General features: G+C 45.7%; 2 protein-coding genes across 5 annotated transcripts in view; one reads left to right on the forward strand and one right to left on the reverse strand.

Annotated features, from left to right (window-relative positions):
* ACSM5 (acyl-CoA synthetase medium chain family member 5) overlaps nucleotides 1-20,327 on the reverse strand; it is a 181,070-nt gene that overhangs the window by 92,053 nt on the left and 68,690 nt on the right. The window contains exons 2-3 of one of the 4 annotated variants that reach the window (XM_045048158.1): nucleotides 18,428-18,495; nucleotides 16,593-16,736 (exon numbers count right to left, since the gene is read on the reverse strand). In XM_045048158.1, the coding sequence (XP_044904093.1) occupies nucleotides 16,593-16,652 (60 nt within the window). In that variant the 5' untranslated portion in view covers nucleotides 16,653-16,736; nucleotides 18,428-18,495. Of the gene's footprint in view, nucleotides 1-16,592; nucleotides 17,428-18,427; nucleotides 18,818-20,327 lie in introns of those variants that run through there. The other 3 variants (XM_045048156.1, XM_045048161.1, XM_045048157.1) reach the window with 3 other exon arrangements.
* On the forward strand, nucleotides 3,361-19,382 carry GP2 (glycoprotein 2). The gene is made up of 11 exons (XM_003998792.4): nucleotides 3,361-3,426; nucleotides 4,672-4,801; nucleotides 7,136-7,522; nucleotides 8,380-8,490; nucleotides 10,643-10,854; nucleotides 11,353-11,501; nucleotides 12,689-12,934; nucleotides 13,810-13,972; nucleotides 14,823-14,907; nucleotides 16,148-16,192; nucleotides 18,859-19,382. The coding sequence occupies exons 2-11, from the start codon at nucleotides 4,720-4,722 to the stop codon at nucleotides 18,915-18,917; spliced, it is 1,539 nt and encodes a 512-aa protein (XP_003998841.3). The 5' UTR covers nucleotides 3,361-3,426; nucleotides 4,672-4,719; the 3' UTR covers nucleotides 18,918-19,382.

A 20,327-nucleotide genomic window follows, 5' to 3' on the forward strand; every position in this document is an offset into this window, starting at 1 on the left:
ACCACACGTGTGTATCAGCAAACAGGGCTATGGGGACAGTGTATCTTGAGCTAAAAGATCTCACATGCGGGCACACAGACATGCACTGAATCCCCAGGCCTGCTGCCTTTGCAGAAGGGCTTTATGTAGGAGGACTTCAGTGCTGAGCCTGGCCCTGTCTATGGTCAATCCATGCTTAGTGGAGCCTGGTTGGATCGTGGGCAGATTTACTTTGACTCAGGTACAACCAAACACGAAGAAAAATAAAAATGCCAAAGGCAAGAGCCAGGGAAAAGAAAACACATCAGAATTAATCCTTTCGTCCCTCTGCCCCTTTTTTCTTTTCCTTTCTTTTCTTTTTCTTTACTTTGCTGTTGTTTGTTTTTTTTTTAACAATGAAGGAGCAGACTTCTGTTTATTTATTTTGAGAGACAAAGAACAAGAGAGCATAGCATGAGCAGGGGAGGGGCAGAAAGAGAATCCCAAGCAGGTTCCACATAGTGTGGAGCCCGATGCAGGGCTCAATCCCAGGACCACAAGACCATTACCTGAGCCAATATCAAGAGTCAGATGTCTAATCAACTAAGTCACCCGGGTGCCCCTACTTTATGTTTTTTTTTAAATCAGTTAGGTATTCAACTGCAACATTCAATAGATACTTTAAGCATAAATTAAATGCTAGACACTTTTATAGGCACCACAGTAATAGCAAGTAATCAAAACAGAGTCCTTGCTGGTAAAGAGCTTAAGTTTAAAAGGGGGATACAATTAAACAATAACTACGTGAAATGCCAGTGACATGCACTTTGGTGTAAAAAACAAGGAAAAGAGAATAGAGCTATGGGGGTGTTATTTTATATAGGATGGTCAGGGAAAGTCTCTCTGATAAGCAGAAGCTGAGACAAGAGAATGAACTAGGGGGATATCTGAGGAAGAACATTACAGGCAAGTGCAAAGGCTCGATTTTGTGTCTTCTCAACAAGGTTTCACTAAGAGTTGAACAGCCATAAATTTTGAGGCATGATTTGCAGGAGAGGCTCTGAAGCATGCATGTTATGATTTTTTTTTTCCATTTGTTTACCCAACAAGTACTTACAAGGCTCTGGTTACAACTGCAAAGACAGGATCCCTGTCCACAAAGATCTTAAAGCCTTCAAGGGAGACAAATAAGTTAGCAGATAATTGAATGGAACTGGAATCATCCCAGACAGGCACAGGGGCAGAGAAGAGAAACACTGGCAAGGCTGTGGTGTTCAGGAGTCTTCCTGGTGAAGGTGGACTTAAATATGTAGTAGGAACAGTATGGGAACAGTATGATCTAGGCAGAGGGAATAGCATATGAAAAGGGCTGGAGGTAGATAAGAGCTCAGAGAGCCATAGACTGGCTGAAGCATAGAATGTGTGGAGAGGAAGCTGTAGACGAGGTAGGAGCTGTGGCCAGCTGTCAGATCCCAGGAAGCAGGAAGTTATAGGAGTGGGGGAAAATGCCAAGATGTGATACTATGGCATTTGGCCGCATGGAAGGTAACAGAATCAAAGGAGGCAAGAAAGAAAGCAGGGAGACCCACTAGGCAGCTATTAAAATCACCCTTATCAGATGATGTTGGCCTGAAGCAGGGTTGGTGAAATGGGGCTGAAGAAGGAAAGACTGATTCAAGAAATATTTGAAAAGTGAATGACAAGTTGTGGTAATTACCAGAAATGTGAGCCTGAGGGAGAAAGGAAGGAGCCAGGCAGGTCTCCAGCTTGGGTGACCAGATGCATAGTAGTGTCACTGATTAAGACAGACAATGGGGGCACCTGGGTGGCCCAGGTGGTTAAGTGTCAGATTCTTGGTTTCAGCTCAGGTCACGATCTCAAAGTTCATGGGTTCAAGCCCTGCATCCGGCTCTGTGCTGACAGCATAGAGCCTGCTTGGGATACTCTCTCTCCCTCTTTCTCTGCCCACCCCCTGCTTGCTCGCTCGCTCTCTCTCTCTCTCTCTCTCTCTCTCTCAAAATAAATAAATTAAACAAACACACAAACTTAAAAAAAATAAGACAGGCAATGCAATGAAAATGGAGAGATCTGAGTGATGGATGAGTTCAGATTTGAGCCTGCTGAGGTGAAAGTGCCTCAAGCACCTCAGCCCAAGGAGAGAGGTCTGGCAGGAGCTGGGTAGAGAGACAGTTATGATTGGAATGGAGGGGTCAGAAGAGGGATGGAGTAAATGACTGTTTTGTGGGCCCAGATGAATTTTGGAACTCTGCATTTGTGGTGGTTGTAAGTTCCATATTTAGGGGATTTTTCTCCAAATGCAAGAGGAGTAGAGAAGGTGGCTTATAGCACCTTTCTTTGCCCAGGTTGGGGTCTACTGGAAGATGCTACCAATGCCAGGACGTCTGTACTCCCTGCCCCCAGTAGCCTTGGCTCCTTAAAGAGTCCCAGAGAAACACAGAAGAGGCAGTGACCATTTGTTCTGCAAAAGCTTTGACTCCCTTATTTAAAAAAATTTTTTTTAATGTTTTTATTTATTTTTGAGACAGAGAGAGACAAAGCATGAGCAGGGGAGGGGCAGAGAGAGAGGGAGACACAGAATCTGAAGCAGGCTCCAGACATCAGGGCTGAAGCAGGGCTCAAACTCACAGACTGTGAGATCATGACATGAGCTGAAGTCAGACGCTTAACTGACTGAGTCACCGAGGCACCCCTTGACTCCCTTATTAATGCCACAATACCATGCCACAAAAGCCGGGTCCAAGCCTAATGCTTCAAAGTCCAAGATCTATGGCTTCCTCTCCCTTCCATACCTTCCAATCTCTAGCGTAGCCCACATATCAGAAGGGATTGGAGAAGAGGTGATTCTGACACTTATTTTGCCTTGGGGCCTTGTCTGTCCTTCGATATTCTGTAATTCACCATCCCCAAATTGGCCCTTCCCAGACTCTTCAACACTGAGTATCTAAAAATGTATAAAGTCTATGGGCCAAGAATAGGAAACACCCATTCCCAACTTCCTTATTTATTCCCTTGCTCTAACTGGCCCTGAGTGGAATGGCATCCAGACAGAAGCAGAAGTGTTCTAAGGTGATTAGCTAAGAACACAAGGTACAATTGGAAATCCATTGTGCAAACAAGTGCTGTTTGGTTACTCTCACTTCCCTTTGGGTATTAAGCTCCCTTTTGATTAGTGTTTGGTTTCTGGTAATAAATATGGCACCAGCTTCATTGGTTTATTTGGGGGGTTGGGGAGCACATACGCTTCTTCCACTATTTTCTGTGGTAAATCACTTATCTTACCTACATACACCCAACAAGATCAATGTATACCTGGGAGATTAACTCCAGTCCTACCTCAGCACCAATCACAGATAGCCACGTGGGTGGGGAAATACAATAAAAGGATGGTCCACAGTAGGCTTTCCCAGAGCTGGACAGACGAGGGCCACCCTGTGTTCTTACCCCAAGGTAAGTCCTACTTCAAGACCCAGCAGGCTTTCTCCTGATTTGGTAGGCGCTCCCCTATCATCTCTGACCCACTGGATGTGCTAGGGTTGTTTATTTCTAGCAACTTTCAGAAACAGCAAGGACTTTGGATCCTGGCCCTATCAAATATTCCAGATATCACTCTGTGTCCAACTCAACCACAATTCCAGCTACCTGCTGGCTACTCCAGGTCTACAGATGCCTCCTGCCTCCTCACCCTGCCCGTCCTCCAGGAACGTAGGCCCCTACTTGGGATCTCACCCCTAAGAACTGCCAGACCTGCATGCTCTCTAACATATTCATGATATCCCTTCCAGAAACAGATCTCTAGCTTCAACCTGAGTCTTCCAGAGGCTTTAAGAAGTCATCAGAAATTTGTCCATCCGAGCAAAGTTTTCCAGAAAAGGGAATGTTGCTAATTTGAATGTTGGCAGGCTCTTCATAGCTCTTTGTTTCTGCCCTCCCTACCCCCCATTTACTTTTTCATTTACTGCTCAGACCTTTAGTGAGCCCCCTTGTGTGTCAGACACTGTGCTAGGAGCAAGCTATGTGGGGCTCAGTCTGACATGGTCCCACACTCACAGAAACCTACACGTATATAGGGTGCTTCAGGAGTTTCTTAGCACGGCACGTGATACACAGAACTAAGAAAGCAGCTGCTACTTTTGTCTGTAGATACTCACAGCACTGTAACTTTCTCCTCCATCCAGTCTTCCAGAGTCTCTATCTGTACCTGAGCAAGAACCAACCTGGGACATTCTAGGACGTCCTATAGCACCGGCCACCTCTAAGCTTGCCTTTGGTTCTCTTGATGCCAACCTCATCCCTTTGGCAAGCCACCTACTCTCATTACCCCCACCTCCTTTCTGCAAGTCACGCCTGCTTTAAAACAACACAGTCCTTCATGAAGGAAGTCATAGGTCCGTTTCTGAGAACGTGGGCCTGTGGTCTTAAACAAGCTATTTAATTTCCAGCACAGTGCCTGCATGCAGGAGGAGCTCAGTAAATATTTCTGTGATAAATATGTTCTGAGTCCCATCTCCCTCTTCATCCATAAAAGGGAACAATAATAGTACCTTCCCTGGCTGGTGGTTCAGAGCCTTAAGGTATGCAAGGGGCTGAGTACAAGCCATGGTGCTGAACTGATGTGAATTTCTTTCTAACCCTTATACCCAGAGGAATGACTTCTGTCACCCTGATTGTATCTGGGTCTTTCCCTCCCCCTAGCTGCATGGAGAGTCTGCATGCTGCTGAGTAACCTACACATCTCAGCTTATGGAAATGATGGTGGGCTCTTATGTCTTGTGGCTGGCCTTGGCCTCCTGCATTCTGACTCTGGCATCTACAGAACAGCAAGGTATGTGCTCTGTTCATCTGGCATCTCAGATGGCCCACCAAACCTGGGGAGAGGGGGAGTGCAGAGAAGGCAGTTCAGGGTCAGTGAGGAGAACAGGGACATGTCTAAAGCAAAGACTCAGCAGCTAGAAGTCAAGGGGAACAAGATGAGAGAAACCAGAATGCAGCCATAATCTCTCAAAGACTCAAATCAGAAATCCCCAGTGTGAGGACCATGGAGCCAGTTAATATAACTTCCTATGCCCAGATATATGGAGCTCAGATAGCAGATTCACGGGGACATGAATCGCCCAGTCACTCTGTGCCCTTGCTTTGGCAAGTACCTTCTCCTTCCTCTGTATGTTTGCTCATCTGTAGAAAGAAAGGATTGCAGGTAGTGATTTCTTGGGGTCCATTCAAAGATCTGTGGATTGGGCACCTTAGGTGGTTGTAGAAAATGTCCTCAGGCTCAACACCAGGGTGAAATCTCTGCCTGTATCAACTGTGGAGGGGGCTGTGGGGAGGGGAGAGGAGGGACTCAGCTCATGGTGTCCCTTGGGAAAACACATCGTGTGGGAGGGAAATAATCCAAGAACAGCAAGTGCAGCGACTTATTTCCTTAAAACAAGCACATACATAAGCAAGGCTTGAAAATCTTTTCTTCTAAAAACTCCCTCTACCGTGTATTACAAGAATGCAATCCTGCGTGTGTTCTTAGTCCATAATTCAGGCTCTCACACCGTTCAGTAAATCAGAACTGGAGGAGAGAACCAGCCTCAACTCCTCTTAGGACTCAGGTGCTGTGTTTCGCATTTTACAATTATTACCTCATTTAATCCTCTAGCAATGCTTTAGGGTTTTATTTCCTCAAAACAGGGGACACATTCCAGGAAGACTACAGCAGTGCATGGCAAACTCTTAAAAATTCTTTTGATGGCTATGTATATTTTTTCATGTGTATTAAAAATCTGTAACTAGTACAACATACCTATGGTATCACAGATATTATTCCTTAGGATGAAACAACTTTATAAAGAGAAGCATTGAAAGAAACATATTAAGTAGATAATTGGATAGGGGGACACAGATGTGGCAAACACCATGACTCAAGGCATGAGAATGGAGGGAGTTTGGGAACCACTAGCAACAGGTGTTGTTTTGCAGATTCATCTCAGGGGAGTTGAACCACCTGTCAAGATCATCCAGCCAGCAGGGGTGGAGCTTATTTAAACTCAGAATGACCAGCCCACCCCTTCACTTCTCAGCCTCTTCACACATCATAGTTCCTGAATCTGCTAAAAACAGATCAGCAAAATCAGAAAGGGTCATGTTAGAGCAGTGGTTCTCCATTGGGGGTGATTTAAGCAATATCTAGAGACAACTTCCAGGAGGAAGGAGCTACTGAAAGCTAGTGAGAAGAGCCCAGGGAAGCTGCTGAACATCCTATAATGCACAGGATGCCCCCACCCCTGCCTGCCCCAACACAGAATTATCCATCCTCAAATATCAGTAGTGCCAAGGTTGAAAAACCTTGTGTTAGATCTGTATCTACTGATAATGGGAAAATGTCTATGATATATTAAATAAAAATGTAAGTGTAAAAAAAAGGGGTGCCTGCGTGGCTCAGTCGGTTAGGTATCCAACTTCAGCTCAGGTCATGATCTCAGTTTGTGGGTTCGAGCCTCGCATTGGGCTGGGTGCTGACGGCTCAGAGCCTGGAGCCTGCTTCAGATTCTGTGTCTCCCTCTCTCTGTGCCCCTCCCCTGCTCACACTCTGTCTCTCTCTCTCTCTCAAAAATAAATAAACATTAAAAAAAATTTTTTAAAGCTGTACAGCATTAAACCCATTAAAAAAAACCCTATAGTTTAAACATATGCATAGAAAGAGTCTGAAGACTATACAATAAATTTATGGATATTTCTGGGGATGGAATGGACTTGTGACAACTTTCATTACTACTTTATTCAATGACATTTGAAGTTTTTTCCAATCAGCCTGTATTGCATTTATAATACATAGACAGGACCATAGTATATGGTTGCACAGGGGAGCACTACACAACTCTAGAGCCTGGGGGAGGGCACCACGCTCAATGTGAAGGATGCCCCTTGGAACTGTGCAGGGTGGAGACCTTAGTGTTCTTAATGCCTATAAAATACCACACAAAGTCCTCATTATTATTCTGACTCCAAGGTGATGAAGGCTAATGTGTAATGAATGGGTTGTGTGCCTCATGTCCTCATTAGGGTCCTTAAGCATATTGAAAACAGAGTGTGTTGGGGGGAGGTGAGGGGGATAAAAATCCTGTGGGCTCTGAGGATGCTCAGTAAACCCAAGCACACTGTTGCTTTCCAGGTGACAGATACTTCACCAACAGTAGTTCCTATGACCCCTGCCAGAATTACACCCGCCTGGACGAACCCTCCCGAAGCACAGAGAACACGAGAGAAGGCCGGGTGTGTGACAGGGACAAGCATGGCTGGTACCGCTTTGTGGGAGATGGAGGAGTAAGGATGCCAGAGACCTGTGTCCCAATGTACCGCTGCCAGACAGATGCTCCTATGTGGCTGAATGGGACCCACCCCACGCTTGGGGAGGGCATTGTCACTCGCACCGCTTGTGCCCACTGGAGCGGCAACTGCTGTCTCTGGAAGACCCAGGTGCTGGTGAAGGCCTGCCCGGGCGAGTTCCACGTATACCAGCTGGAGGGCACCCCCAAGTGTAATGTGAGATACTGCACAGGTGAGCCGCAGAGAGATGGGGGCAGCTGTGGGGTGGGGCCACCAGCTACCGGGTGACTTTCCAGGCCTCAGCAGAGTGAGTGGAGCAGGCCAGGAGACTAAGCAGAGCAGCCTGGATTCAACTCCTGCCAGTTACCGCCCAGTGGGGATGTCACCCAAGGTTGCCAGCCTTCCAACATTTCAAGTACGGCCAGAAATTCAGATCGGAGGGTGAAATACCCCTGATATACCATATGTGTAGCATAATATGAAGAACTCAGGCTCACTCAGATTTAGATTCCATTTGGGCCGTTCAATTTATCTTTCTGAACTTGGGTTTTCTGATCTGAAAAAATGGATAATGGCAAAAGTAACAGCCAGTGCATAGTGTTTCTGCTCCTATCCAAAGCCCTTTAGACTACTAACTCATTTAATCCTCACACCAGTCTCACGAAATAGAGATACTGTATAACTATACCTGATGAGAGGTCTGGGGCGTTAAGCAGCTTTCCCAATGTCACAGAGCAGAAACATGATGGAGCTGAAATTTGAATCCAAACACTCTCGTTCTGCGATCTATATGCCTAACCACTATGCTACTTAGTCAAACAGTTACCATGAGAATTGAATGAGCTCATGTGTGGAAAATACTTGAACAGTGTCTGCCACGCAGTAAGCATTAGGAGGGCAGCCTCTGGGTTCTCATTTCACTGGACTGGGGGTCAGAAAATCCAAGTTTGAGACTTAACCCTTCCACTATATATTGCACATCCTTGGGTGTGACTTCTGTGCCCTGGTAGAATGACACAGTTGGCCTTGATAGCCTCAGATGGCCCTGCTCTGCATTCTGATCCTCTTCCTCTGTGCCTCACCCCCTAGACCCCTCCACTGCAAAGGCCAAGTGTGAGAAGGCCTGCCGCCCGGAGGAGGAGTGCCGCTTTCTCAACGGCACATGGGACTGTTTGTGCAGACAGGACCTCAACAGCTCTGGTAAGTGGCTTGGTGGGGCTGGGATGTGGGAACAGTGCCACCGGTGGAGGCTGAGTGAGGCAGCAGGGAGGGAGCCTCAGAGGGTCAGGACAAGGTATAGACCAGAGTCAGTGGGGATGGAACTGAGATCAGGGAATGAAAGTTCTCAAAGCCATTTGCAAGGATGGGAGAGCAGGGACGCAACAAATTGCCAGGTCAGTCTTCGGACCATGGTCTCAGAAAGCAGCTCTGGCATGGGCCAGCTTGACCCACAAGGGTGAAAGGTACTACGGACAAGCACCCTGCTAGTGTGGAACCTGTATTCAAATATCTGCATGTGAGAAACAAGGGCAGACTCTTTTGCTAGTCCTGGATTTGTGACTTAGTAGCTCTCTGGGGCCTGGGACAAGGCATCTATACTTTCTGAGCCTTAATGTCATCATCTGTAAAAGAGGAATAAGAGAATAGTAAAAATAGCCACCATACAGGGCAATTGTGAACATTAAATCAGAGCAGTCCAAATGGGCAGGCTTGTCAGGTGATGAGGTTCTTGTCCCAGGAGGTAAGCAAGCAGAGGCAGATGACCCAAGAGAAAAAATGCCATAAACAAGCCCTAAACCCTGGATGGGGGGTGGATGAGCTTCCCATTATTTCCTTCCCTCCTAGGATTCTAATGAGGGCCACAAGCATGCCTTCCTCTGAGCACACTCCCAGCACACTTCCAATTTCTCTGTGGAAGAGAAAGTGTTATAGACAGAGGGGAAAGCACAAGCATATGTTTGGAAAACTGGGCTGGAGTGTGGATCAGGTGGTGCGTGAGTGTGCCTGGCAGGAGTGGGGTAGGGATGAGGGGCAGGAAACTGGAAGGAAACAACCCTGCTCTCCATGAAGTGTCTCTCTGCTCATTGGGTAGACGAACCCCCAGAGGGTCAGAGCTGTTTCCTGGGATGTGGGCCATCACAGAATCAGAATCAGATGTTGGGCTTCAAGGACGCCCTCCCTGTACCTGGAGACTCCTAGCACATCCTTGGCAGGTCCTGTCAGGTGACTGGGTGAGCAGGTGGCCTGCCCTCGAGTCTTCAATGGTGGCTACTTAGCAAGTCCCTTTGCTTCCAGGAATAACCCCTTTGTGATCTGGCTTTTTTGCTGACTTCTCCATCTCTTGCACTCCACCCTCAACCATTCTAAGTTCCTGTACCTCTGAGCTCCGCATGTCTGTAAACACACCATCCTCTCCCATCACCTCTGCTGTGGTGCCCTCACTTGCCTTATACACCTGCAAAGCTCCTACTCTCTACTAAGTTTCAGCCCTCTGTGAATCTTTCTCTGACTTAACGGAAAGACTCAGATATACCTTCTTGTGCGCTCCCTCTGCACCTAGCACACACTTCAGTTAGTACTTTCCCCATATTGCATTATAATAAGCTATTGACATGTTGGTTCTTAGGTAAGACCAAGGAATCCTCTCGAGCTGTGTCCATGTTTATTTTTGTGTTGAATGTGCCACCCACATGGAGAAAGTGGTTAGTAAATGTATTTGAATCAATGCATTCATAAATATAATAGAAATGGTATTTCTCTTAATTTACTATCCATCTCCCCTATGAGAATGTTAGCTCTCTATATAAGCGTGGGGATTTTGTCAGTTTTGACAAACACTGTGTCGCCAGTACCTATAACGGTGCAGACAGTAAATGCTCAAGCAGTATTTGTTGAATAAATGTTGAATGAATGAATGAATGAATGAATGGAATGAATGAGTGAATGAACAAATGAACGAAATACAGTGGTTGTGAAACTGTCAGATGTACTGGCTTCACAAAGCCAGGCAATCAGAGTAGTGTGTGTCTAGTTTTGATTCTAGTCTGAAAGGCAGGATAGCCCTGCTTTCCCAAAGACCCCAATCCCCAGAAACCCCGATTCCTGATCCCTGAGATATGAAAGCTCTCCCCACACCTGCACACAGGGTGCTTAGAAATCCTGGGCCAGGGGCCTTGCCAACCTCATCTGCCACAAGCCTGGGTGTGAATCCCACCTTGGTCCCAAGTACCTACTAGTCTACCCTCTACTCCCTGGGGGATATGGGGGCTTTTCCAAAGGGCAGAGAATGTGGGCTCTGCCCATTGCTTCCAGAGCCCTGTCCACTCCACCAATCCTCTTCTCAACTTTCCAGATGTTCACGGTTTGCAGCCTAAGCTGGACTGTGGGGCCAAGGAGATCAAGGTGTCACTGGACAAGTGTCTGCTGGGAGGCCTAGGTTTTGGGGACAAGGTCATTGCCTACCTGCGTGACGGGAACTGCAGCAGTACCATGCAAAGACAGGACAGAAACTGGATGTCTGTGACCAGCCCTACCCAGGCTAGGGCCTGCGGAAACATCCTGGAGGTGAGTGGTGTTTATACCACGGCTGCCAGAGGGTGGGAGCTGGGCTGTGAAGCCCAGCTCAGTAGTTATAAGACCTTGGTCAAGTCACTTAGCCTCTCTGGGCCTCTGGTCGAAGGCGAGATTACACATTCGTGAACGTGTTCGTTCACATGAATAGTTTAGAACATGTTTGCTGATTGAGCTCAATAAATGTAAGCTACAATTATGATTACTCTAATCAGGGGTGATGTGGGAGGGGTCAACATGGGAGCAAGCATGGTGGTTGCTGATTCTCCCCATGGGCCAAAAACTACTATTCCAGTTCTTGATCTGGGATCCTCACACCCTTTCCCATAAAGTGTCATAGCCACTGGGGCAAGAGGCCCCTGTGCTTCCTTGCAATCAGAAGGTAGGGTGGCAGTGTGATTGAAAGCATCAACCTTGCAGTCAGGCAGGCGTGAGTTCCAGATACATTTACATACACATAAGCATATATGTGGTCTTGTTTTTATGTCAAAGAGAAATGGAACCCATGCCATCTACAAAAACACCTTCTCCTTGGTCAATGCTTTCATCATCAGAGACACCATCCTCAACATCAATTTCCAGTGTGCCTACCCACTGGACATGAAAGTCAGCCTCCAAACTGCCCTGCATCCCATTGTAAGGTAAGGCACTGACCCTCACTCTTTGACCCATAACCCTGACATTGATCATATTCACTTCAAGCACAGTTTATGATGTCCTTAGGATGCCGCCTACCTCCTTCAGGAGCTCTCACTCTTACCATCATTCATTCTGCAGATATTTGCTGATCATAGATTAATGTTCAGCACGCACAAGGCAGAAGTAGAATATTTTGTGCCTGTTAAAGATTATTATCATTAAATAATGTAGCAACATGAAATAATGTTAATTAAATATGCTAAGGAACAAAAAGAACACCATGGTTTCATTAATCTTGGGGAAGAAAGGAATTAAGCAACTAATTATATCAATCATTACTCACAAGTGACATGAATGCAATGTGGGAGAAGCAAAGGGCACTGAGAGCTCAGGGAGCAAGGGCCCCTGACCTAGCTTTGGTGGGTTGGGGATGGTGGGAGCAGGAAGGCTTCCCTGCAGATGTGGGATCTAAGCCACGATCAGCTTTGATTGGATAAGCACATCAAATTCACTAGAAAGAGAACCAAATAGCAATTTGGGTGGGGGACCATTTGGGAAGAGGCTTTCATCTGTTGTGTCACTACTGTCTCACTATGCCCAGAATGGTGCCCTGCAGAATGGATTCCTCAGCATTTCTAGACTCGATGGGGGACTTTCTGAGGGTGTCAGAACTCCAGGGTGCCCTTCCTATCCCCTCATTGCCTCCTGGGCTCACAGAGGAGCAGGATTAGGACTAGAGATTTTTTAGTTCAAGGTTTTCAGACTGTATTGTGTTGGGGCCCCAAGTTTCATAAGAAATTAAAATTAAAGTCGTTTCTATTTTAAAATGGATGTTTCACTGGTGACTGTGGGTGGAGACAGGAAATCTGCTGCTAAAAATGGTGAATCCACAGGTCTTGTCCCATTGTACAGTGGGGAAGACAGAGGTGTAAACTTGCAGTTACTCTCTGAGTGAAGGAAATATGAATGATCTGTGAGGTGGGGAGAAATGGTGGAGATCCTGGAGACACACTCGTGTACTTGCCAAGTTTAGTGCCTAGGGGATACTCAATGCTCAACTTAAGTGGGTGACTGAATAGTTCCTTTAGGGATCAGAGATGTGCCTTTGCCTTCATAGCCTCAAGCAAGTGCAGGGCTAGATTTATCTTGTTCTCACTGACGGAAATTCTCTTGGCTTTCCTTTTCTCAGTTCTCTGAACATCAGTGTGGACGGGGCAGGAGAGTTCACTGTCAGGATGGCCCTGTTCCAAGACCCGAACTACACATCTCCTTACGAAGGGGCTGCAGTTGTGCTGGCTGTTGAATCTATGCTCTATGTGGGTGCCATCTTGGAGAGAGGGGACACCTCCCGGTTTAACCTGTTGTTGAGGAACTGCTATGCCACACCCACCAAAGACAAGAACGACCCTGTAAAATATTTCATTATCAGAAACAGGTGACGAGCAACTCTGGGTTATCTTTTGGCCTGAATAAGATTTGGGGGGAAAGTGATCACTTTGGCCCTACCTGACAGTTGTGTTAATTGGCTTACGTCTTTTGGAAGATAATTGGGTGTTACAGATCATGACCATCCCCTTTGACCCAGGAATATCAATATCACTCCTGAAATTTTAGCCTAAAGCATTAATACAAAATAGGACAAGGTTAAGAAATGCCAATTATTTTTCAGTTCAGTATCCTTTATAACTTTGGATATAGGTTAATAATTCAAAAATAGGGACTTATTAAGTAATGATGGACTATTATATAGGTATTAACACTGACTAATCAACATGAAAACACCAATGACAAGTGTTATGGGACAAAGTATCATAGAAATTATTACCTGGAAAAAGCAAAGGGAAAATGCATACCCTATATCATGATTCAAACCATACTAGCTAATACTTATTGAGTTTAGCTATGTGCTAAGCAGTGTACATGGACTGTGTCACTAAATGCTCACATCAACCCCAGGGGGTATGGATTATTGTCTCTGCTCTACAGATAGGAAAAGTGAGGCCCAGACAGGTTAAGTCATTTGCTCATGATCACTTAGTTAGAAAGTGGGTCTAGCTGGAATTGAAAGCAGTCTATCTCACTTCAGAGACTGTACCCTGCAGAACTGAAACCACACGCGCTGATGGATAAACATCTTGGAGGAAACCCAGAGGAATAAAAGTCTATGTCAGGATTGACGGGGGGAAACAGGGAACTCTTTAATTCTCTTTGATGATGTTTTTATACTGGATACAGATTACAGATACAGCCAAGGGCCTCAGGTCCCCTGAATTGCTCTAGAATGTAGACCCTCACCCTGTCACCCTCCAGCTGTCCAAATCAACGTGATTCCACCATCCATGTGGAGGAGAATGGGGTGTCCTCAGAAAGTCGGTTCTCAGTTCAGATGTTCATGTTTGCTGGAAATTATGACCTAGTTTTTCTGCATTGTGAGATTCATCTCTGCGATTCCCTTAATGAACAGTGCCAGCCGGTGAGTATCACTTTAGAGTGAACTATTCAGAGCTTGACAGGGGGCCTAATACCTAGTAGGCTCTCCGTATGGATTTATTGGATTTATGAATGGATGGAAAGAAGGAAGGGAGGGAGGGGAAGAGAGAAGGAAGAGAAGAAAGAAAGAAGGATGAATGGATGGACATTCAGCCTCCAAAAAGCCCATGTGTAGGCAATTATTGTGTCCCTGGAAAGCAGAACAGATGAAGGAGCCTGTTGATGAGGTTTCCTTGGCACAAGACATATTTTGAATGATTTCATAACTGACTTTTTTAGTGCTTACTCCTTGTCAGGAATTACACTAAAACTTTCATATGCCTTGTCTAGTTTAATTCTCATAACAGCCCTTCACATAGATTCTTTATTGACCTCATTGTACAGTGAGGAACCTGAGCTTCAGGTCTTTTGCCCAAGGGCAACACAGCTAGGAAGCATCAGAGCTGGGACGTACCTCCATTGTCCATGCTTTTAACCCCGATTTGGCAGTGCCTGCTAGTAGTTGGCATTTGGTGAGTGCTTTCTATGTGTCTCTGTGTTGTAGACACACTCATCTTAATCTTCACAACCAGGAAGGTATATTTAATAGTAGTAGGGAGGTGAAGTCATTAGTCCCAAATTAGAAAACTAAAGGAAGTAGAGATGAGATTCAAACTTGGGTTTGTGTGACATCACAGTGAGGATTCTCTAGACTAAGAAAACCACAGCCTCAGAGTTAGGGCCATAGGGTGGGTGGGGTCCCATCCTTGGGCCAGATATGCCCATTGCAGGGGCAGCCTGGATAGCAACTGTGCCTTTAAATGTTGGTATAATGAGATTTCTCCATCCCACAGTCTTGCTCAAGAAGTCACCTCCGTAGCAAAGTAGTGGCTATTAACCCAGCCCAGGTTCTAGATTTGGGACCCATCACTCGGAAAGGTAAGTGGCCAACTTCTGGCGGGAAGGCCAGCTGGTCAAGTGCTGACAGTTAACCACAGATAACTGGCGTCACCATCATAACAACCTAGAGCCTTTTTAGCCTCTTCACTGCAGCCCCTCCCCACCAGTGAATCTATCTTTACATAAGGTCATTGGTAATAATAATAGCACTTGCCACTTGTGCTGGGCCTCCTGTGTGCTAGAGACCAGGCTAAGCTCTCAGTATCCATATTCTAACTTCATCCTCCTGACTGCATCCATTTTATAGGCGAGAAATCAGAGCTCAGAGAGATTAAGTGGCTCACCCCAAATCATTCAGCTCATGAGCAGCAGGAGTTAGAACTGTACCCAGCTCAGACTGATTCCAAGGCTGTGTCCTTTCCCTTTTTCCTCCTGCCAGGTCCTCTTACCTCAGCCCCTTTTGGGTGAAGTCTAAGTCCTAACCCAACTTTGTTTTCTGGTGAATGACTATGTTTTTAAAATTCCAGTTATAATATTCTGGGGCATGATGTAGGGGAAGCTTTTCAAATGCTCCACAAATTTTCACCCATCCTACCCATGGGTTAGCAGTACTGTTATGGTTTTTATTACCCCTGGAAAGGAGGAGTCAAAAAACCTAGAAGAGTGAAAGCAATTTTTTTTTGTCCTAAAAAAATTAGGACACAGTAATGTTAATAACAACAACAACAGTAATAATAATAACACACGTGGCAGGCACCAGGCAAAACATTTATATGCATTGTCACATGGAATGCTCACAGCAACTTAAGGAGGTAACCACTATTACCACTTCCATTCTCCAGGTGAATAAACTGAGGCTATCTTGTAAAGAAGGCTCTGCCTTGAACTGTCCTGCCTCTTTACTGAGGCCTCAACTTGAAAAGCTTCATGTGGTACCACAGCGTAGTTGGAAGGTTAGGAGCTTTCATTTTGGAATCAGATAGACTAGAGTTCAAATCCCAGCTTTGCTACCTACAACAAGGTCAACTTGGCCTTGGGCAACTGAGCCTCAGTCTTCTCATCTATGGAATGGGGATACAATCCCTCTGCTGGAAGAATTAAGTTTCAAATGCATGAAATGTGCTTAGAAAGGGAACTGCTAAACAACAGATGTCTCAACAATGTGGGCTGTTGATGGCTGTGGTGACCAGGTCCAGAAGAACTTGGAGCAGCTACAGCCACAGTGCCACAGTCCCTGGCACATGACTGAGGAAACCTTCACCTCTGCTCTTGTCCCCAGGTGCTCCATCTCTTGGTGTCACGAATGGAACCCCCAGCACTGCAGGTACATCGTTTTCTCCTATCTCCCTGCCCTCCCTCCCAACACTCTCTCCCCCCTCTTCAATTCGGTGCACATTGAGTTAGCCTGTGCTGACAACTGTGGACATGGAAATGAATCAGTCCCACGTCTGGCTCGCAGTGTAGCACAGGGGCCAGTAGTTTAACAGCAAGTATGTATCACAATACCTGGTACCTGCCTACCATGTGCCAGGTGTTGTTTTACATGCTGAAGATATAATAATGAACAGGACAGGCCAGGTGCCTGCCCTCATGGAGCTTATATTACAGTGTGGGAAAAGGCAATAAAAAGTTAGCGAGATAATTAAGAAAAGAGGGTGATGTGATAGAAAGTTACCAGCACGGGTAACAGCGTCTTAAATAAGATAGTTGTTTATGTTACTCACATGTAAATGAAGTCTAGATGCAAGCAATCCAGGACTAGCAGAGTGGCACCACAAGGTCATGAAGAATCCAAGTTCTTTTCAGCTCACCCCTCCACATTCTTCATCCTCATGGTCCAAGATGGCAACCAGAGCTCCAATCATCATCTAGTCAGCAGGATGGAGGGAATATAGAAGAAATCACTGAGTGTTAAGGAACATTCCTGGAAGCTGGCACCTTATACTTCCACTTATATTTCACTGGCCACTGCTTAGTCACACCTAGTTGCACAGGAAGCTGGGAAATGTAATCTTCATGCTGGGTAGCCGTGTCCCTAACCAATGGTTAATGGTTCTATTAATAAGGCAGGAAGGAAAAATAAATACCAGAATAGGTAAATGGACAAAAAAATGTCCACAGAAGGTGATATTTGAACCAAATAAAAAAAGAAGCCAGGTTTATAAATAATAAAGGAACAGCTCTATAGGCAGAATGAACAACTGCAAAAATGAGACAGTCAATAAGCAAATAAATCACAAACAAGTAGTGCAGAAGGAGAACAAAGAAGAGTAAATTAACTGCATTAGATAAGGTCAGGCAAGAATTTCAGCAGGTGGCAACATCTGAATGGGGTTTTTGTGGATGAACTGCAGTTCAACAGGGAGACCAATCCAAGAAATGTATTTTGGGCCAAAGGGAAAGCAACGCTATTAAGATTTTACTGCCCCGCCCTTCCCCAACACACAAATGACCTATATTGGTGAACCCAGACATGAAAAAGTTCTTTCTACCCTTAATTACCCAGCTAGGTAACAGTCTAAAAGTTTCCAGATAAGCTCAAGACAGCTTGCTTAATGCTAATATTCAGACAACATTCAGAAAAGTAGTGCTCATCAGAGAGAGGGGTTGAAGCTCAGGCTAAAGGCAGCTTGAGAGCAGACCTCAAGTCTCATTCATTTCTTCCAGTACTTCAGGTAAGCACAGTGCCTGGAGCAACCTGGCTTCCCAGCAGAGTCTGCCAGACTGACTAATTTCTAGGGTGGGCAATGGGTTCTGGAGCCTCCTGGAAGAGGAAGGGATCAATCTTATGCGGTATGAGACTGCCACAAGAGGGCACTTATGGCATTCATTGTTTGCTATCTCCCACAAACATTTCAGATGTTTTAGAATTAATTGAACTTCAGCCTGTTTCATAATTGCAAACTGGTTGTCATACACTAATATTTCTGAAAATTGTGATATTCTTCACCACCCTCCCTTCTAGGACATTAGCAAGTTACTTTGAAATTTGTGGGATGGGGAGAGGTTATAATCTTGTGGTGGGAAGGGGTACACATGCCTCTCCCAGGCCCCCCCAGTATAAGGCAACTATCATCTAGGATCCATGCCTTTCATTAACACTGAGTGTATGGTAACTTTCAGAGGAGATATGACCCCAACCTTCCCACATCTTAGGGTTTAATTTTCAAAACCAGTACTTATACGGTGTTTACCATGTATCAGGCACTGTTCTAAATGCTTGATGTGAATTTACTCACTTTAACCTTAAAAAATCCCATGAGGTAATAGCTGCTAGTGATATTTCTGTTGTGCATACAGATGAACTCAGGCATGGAGAGACTCAGGAACTGGGCCTGCACAATTAGTTGTAGAGCTAGGATTCCAAGCTAAATAGTCAGGCCTCAGAGGCTTTGTAACCTCTGTTGTCTTTCTACTTCTTTAGTATTAGAGTAAATAATGTTAGCTGCTGTGACAATCCTCAACTTACTGTGCCTTTACACAATAGTTTATTTCCTACTAGATCACTGGGGGGGATACAGTTCTGTGCTTTGCAATCATTAGGAACTCAGGCTCTTACCTTCTGGTAACTTCTGGCAACTCCACTATCCCCAGCAAGTCCTCTGCTGGAGTCTTGGCTTCTGGTGCCTGGATGTGGATGAGAGAACATATAAAATCATGTAGGAGGTTTTAAGGACCACGCCTAGAAACAGCATATATGATTTTTACCCATATTCCACTGGCCAGATTCAATCACATGGTCCCACCTTCCTGAAAAGGAGGATGTAAGTAAAATGCCTTCCAATGTGCCCAAAGGAATATGAAAAAGTGATGATTTGATAGCTTTGCCTCTACCATATGACCCCTTTGCCATTTTCCAGGGGCTATAACCTAGAACAGATATTAATATACTTTGTCTTGTCCTTGTAAGGCAGAGGATAGAGAGGAAAGCTTGCTTTGGCTGTTGAGCTCCAAAGCCAACACTTGACAGGCATCTCTCTTCCATTTCAGGGTTCCTGGTGGCCTGGCCCATGCTTCTCCTGCCTGTCCTTCTGGCTGGGCTGTTCTGAGACCTCAGCTGGGCATGTGGCCTTAAAGCTCGTGTTCTTCCCTCTGGCGATGGCTTCCAGTTACCTTTTGGCTACGCTGGTTCTCTCTCTGAATCACATAGACAGTCTTGGTGTTCACACACTCCAGGACAGGCTAGATTTTGGGAGACAGAAGAGTTTTTCCTTGTTCAACACTCTCTGTGCCTTTATATTCCTCTTTTTCTCACAGTGGGGGCTCTGTTGGCCTGGCCTGGCCTGACTTCCTCATTTATTAGCAGGATCTCAAGGCCAGACTTGCTACATGCCTCTGTGGCTCCAGCCTTCACTAGAAATGTAGCATGTCTATAACTCCAGGGAAGATGGGCTGTGTCACTGGGGGGAAGAGGAGGGGGATGGGTTTGTAAAGAAGGCACTTCCCCACAGTTCCTTCCCAAGTACCCCTTGTTTTTACTGCTGATGAATTGAACAGACTGATCCTTGCTTTCACCCGTGTCCTCTGATATATTTCCATCATGATCTCAACAGTCGCCATGGGAATAATTGTAAAGGGTCCACTTTTGGAGACTCTACTCCAGAGAAGACTGGGTCCCATTGCTCCTCTGTCCCCCACCATGCCGTAGACATGCTTTGACGTGCCTAGGGCTAAGCAAAAACCTACCCTGGGACCCAAATGCTGGAGGGATTTCTTGGTTTGGATGCAGAGATGCTGTCACCCCAGAGTACAACTCTAGCTCTGAATAGTGGTGTGCTTATGAAGTCCCAGCAGTCCCCACGGTGTCGACCCTGCCATGGGGATATAGCAGCAGTACCTGGGGGATGAGTGAAGTCCCTTTCTTGAGACCTCTAATGGGCTCTCACAAAACACTCCACAAAGATACCACAAACAGAGAAGGCTTCCCTTTCCTGCAGCTACACACAGGGCCCCTCCAAGTTGGCCTCAGGGAAAAATGATCAGATCAGGGCCAAGCCACGGGCAGGGTGGGGTGGAGTGGAGCCTGTTTATCAGCCAGGAGAAGACTTTCCAAAGTGCTCTCAAGTTCAGAGGTAGTGTGTTTGCAAGAAATAGAAACCCAATCCAATCAAATCAGGCAAAAGGAGAATCAATTATAAGGATACAAGAGCAAAAAGTCCAAGAACAGAAGATACAACCTGGCTATATGAGAAAAACCACCAGAAACCAAAGTTTGTCTTTCCATCTGTCATTCTTCCTGAAACCACACAGCCTTTACATCTTTGGGTGTCTCTTTTATTCCCTCCTGTCCTGAAACTAGCTTTTCCTGTTCATTTACCATGTCTGAATTAAATATGGACATTGCAGCTTCACCTCCCTTACTAATTCAGGGACCACAGAGACCAACTAGCACTTGGTACCCTACATCCAAATTGCACCAGCGGTAATGTGATTTCCCTGTTTCAGTCAGAGTGCTTCCC

This window comes from Felis catus, chromosome E3 (assembly GCF_018350175.1).
Source record: "Felis catus isolate Fca126 chromosome E3, F.catus_Fca126_mat1.0, whole genome shotgun sequence".
In the NCBI taxonomy this organism is placed as follows: domain Eukaryota; kingdom Metazoa; phylum Chordata; class Mammalia; order Carnivora; family Felidae; genus Felis; species Felis catus.

What these genes read in the sequence shown, in the direction of transcription:
- GP2 (XM_003998792.4), top strand. Translation starts at nt 4,720, where the DNA reads ATGGAAATGATGGTGGGCTCTTATGTCTTGTGGCTGGCCTTGGCCTCC. An exon ending in ACAGGACCTCAACAGCTCTG is followed by an intron (nt 8,491 to 10,642) that starts GTAAGTGGCTTG and finishes TCAACTTTCCAG; the next exon opens with ATGTTCACGGTTTGCAGCCT. An exon ending in GGGACCCATCACTCGGAAAG is followed by an intron (nt 14,908 to 16,147) that starts GTAAGTGGCCAA and finishes TCTTGTCCCCAG; the next exon opens with GTGCTCCATCTCTTGGTGTC.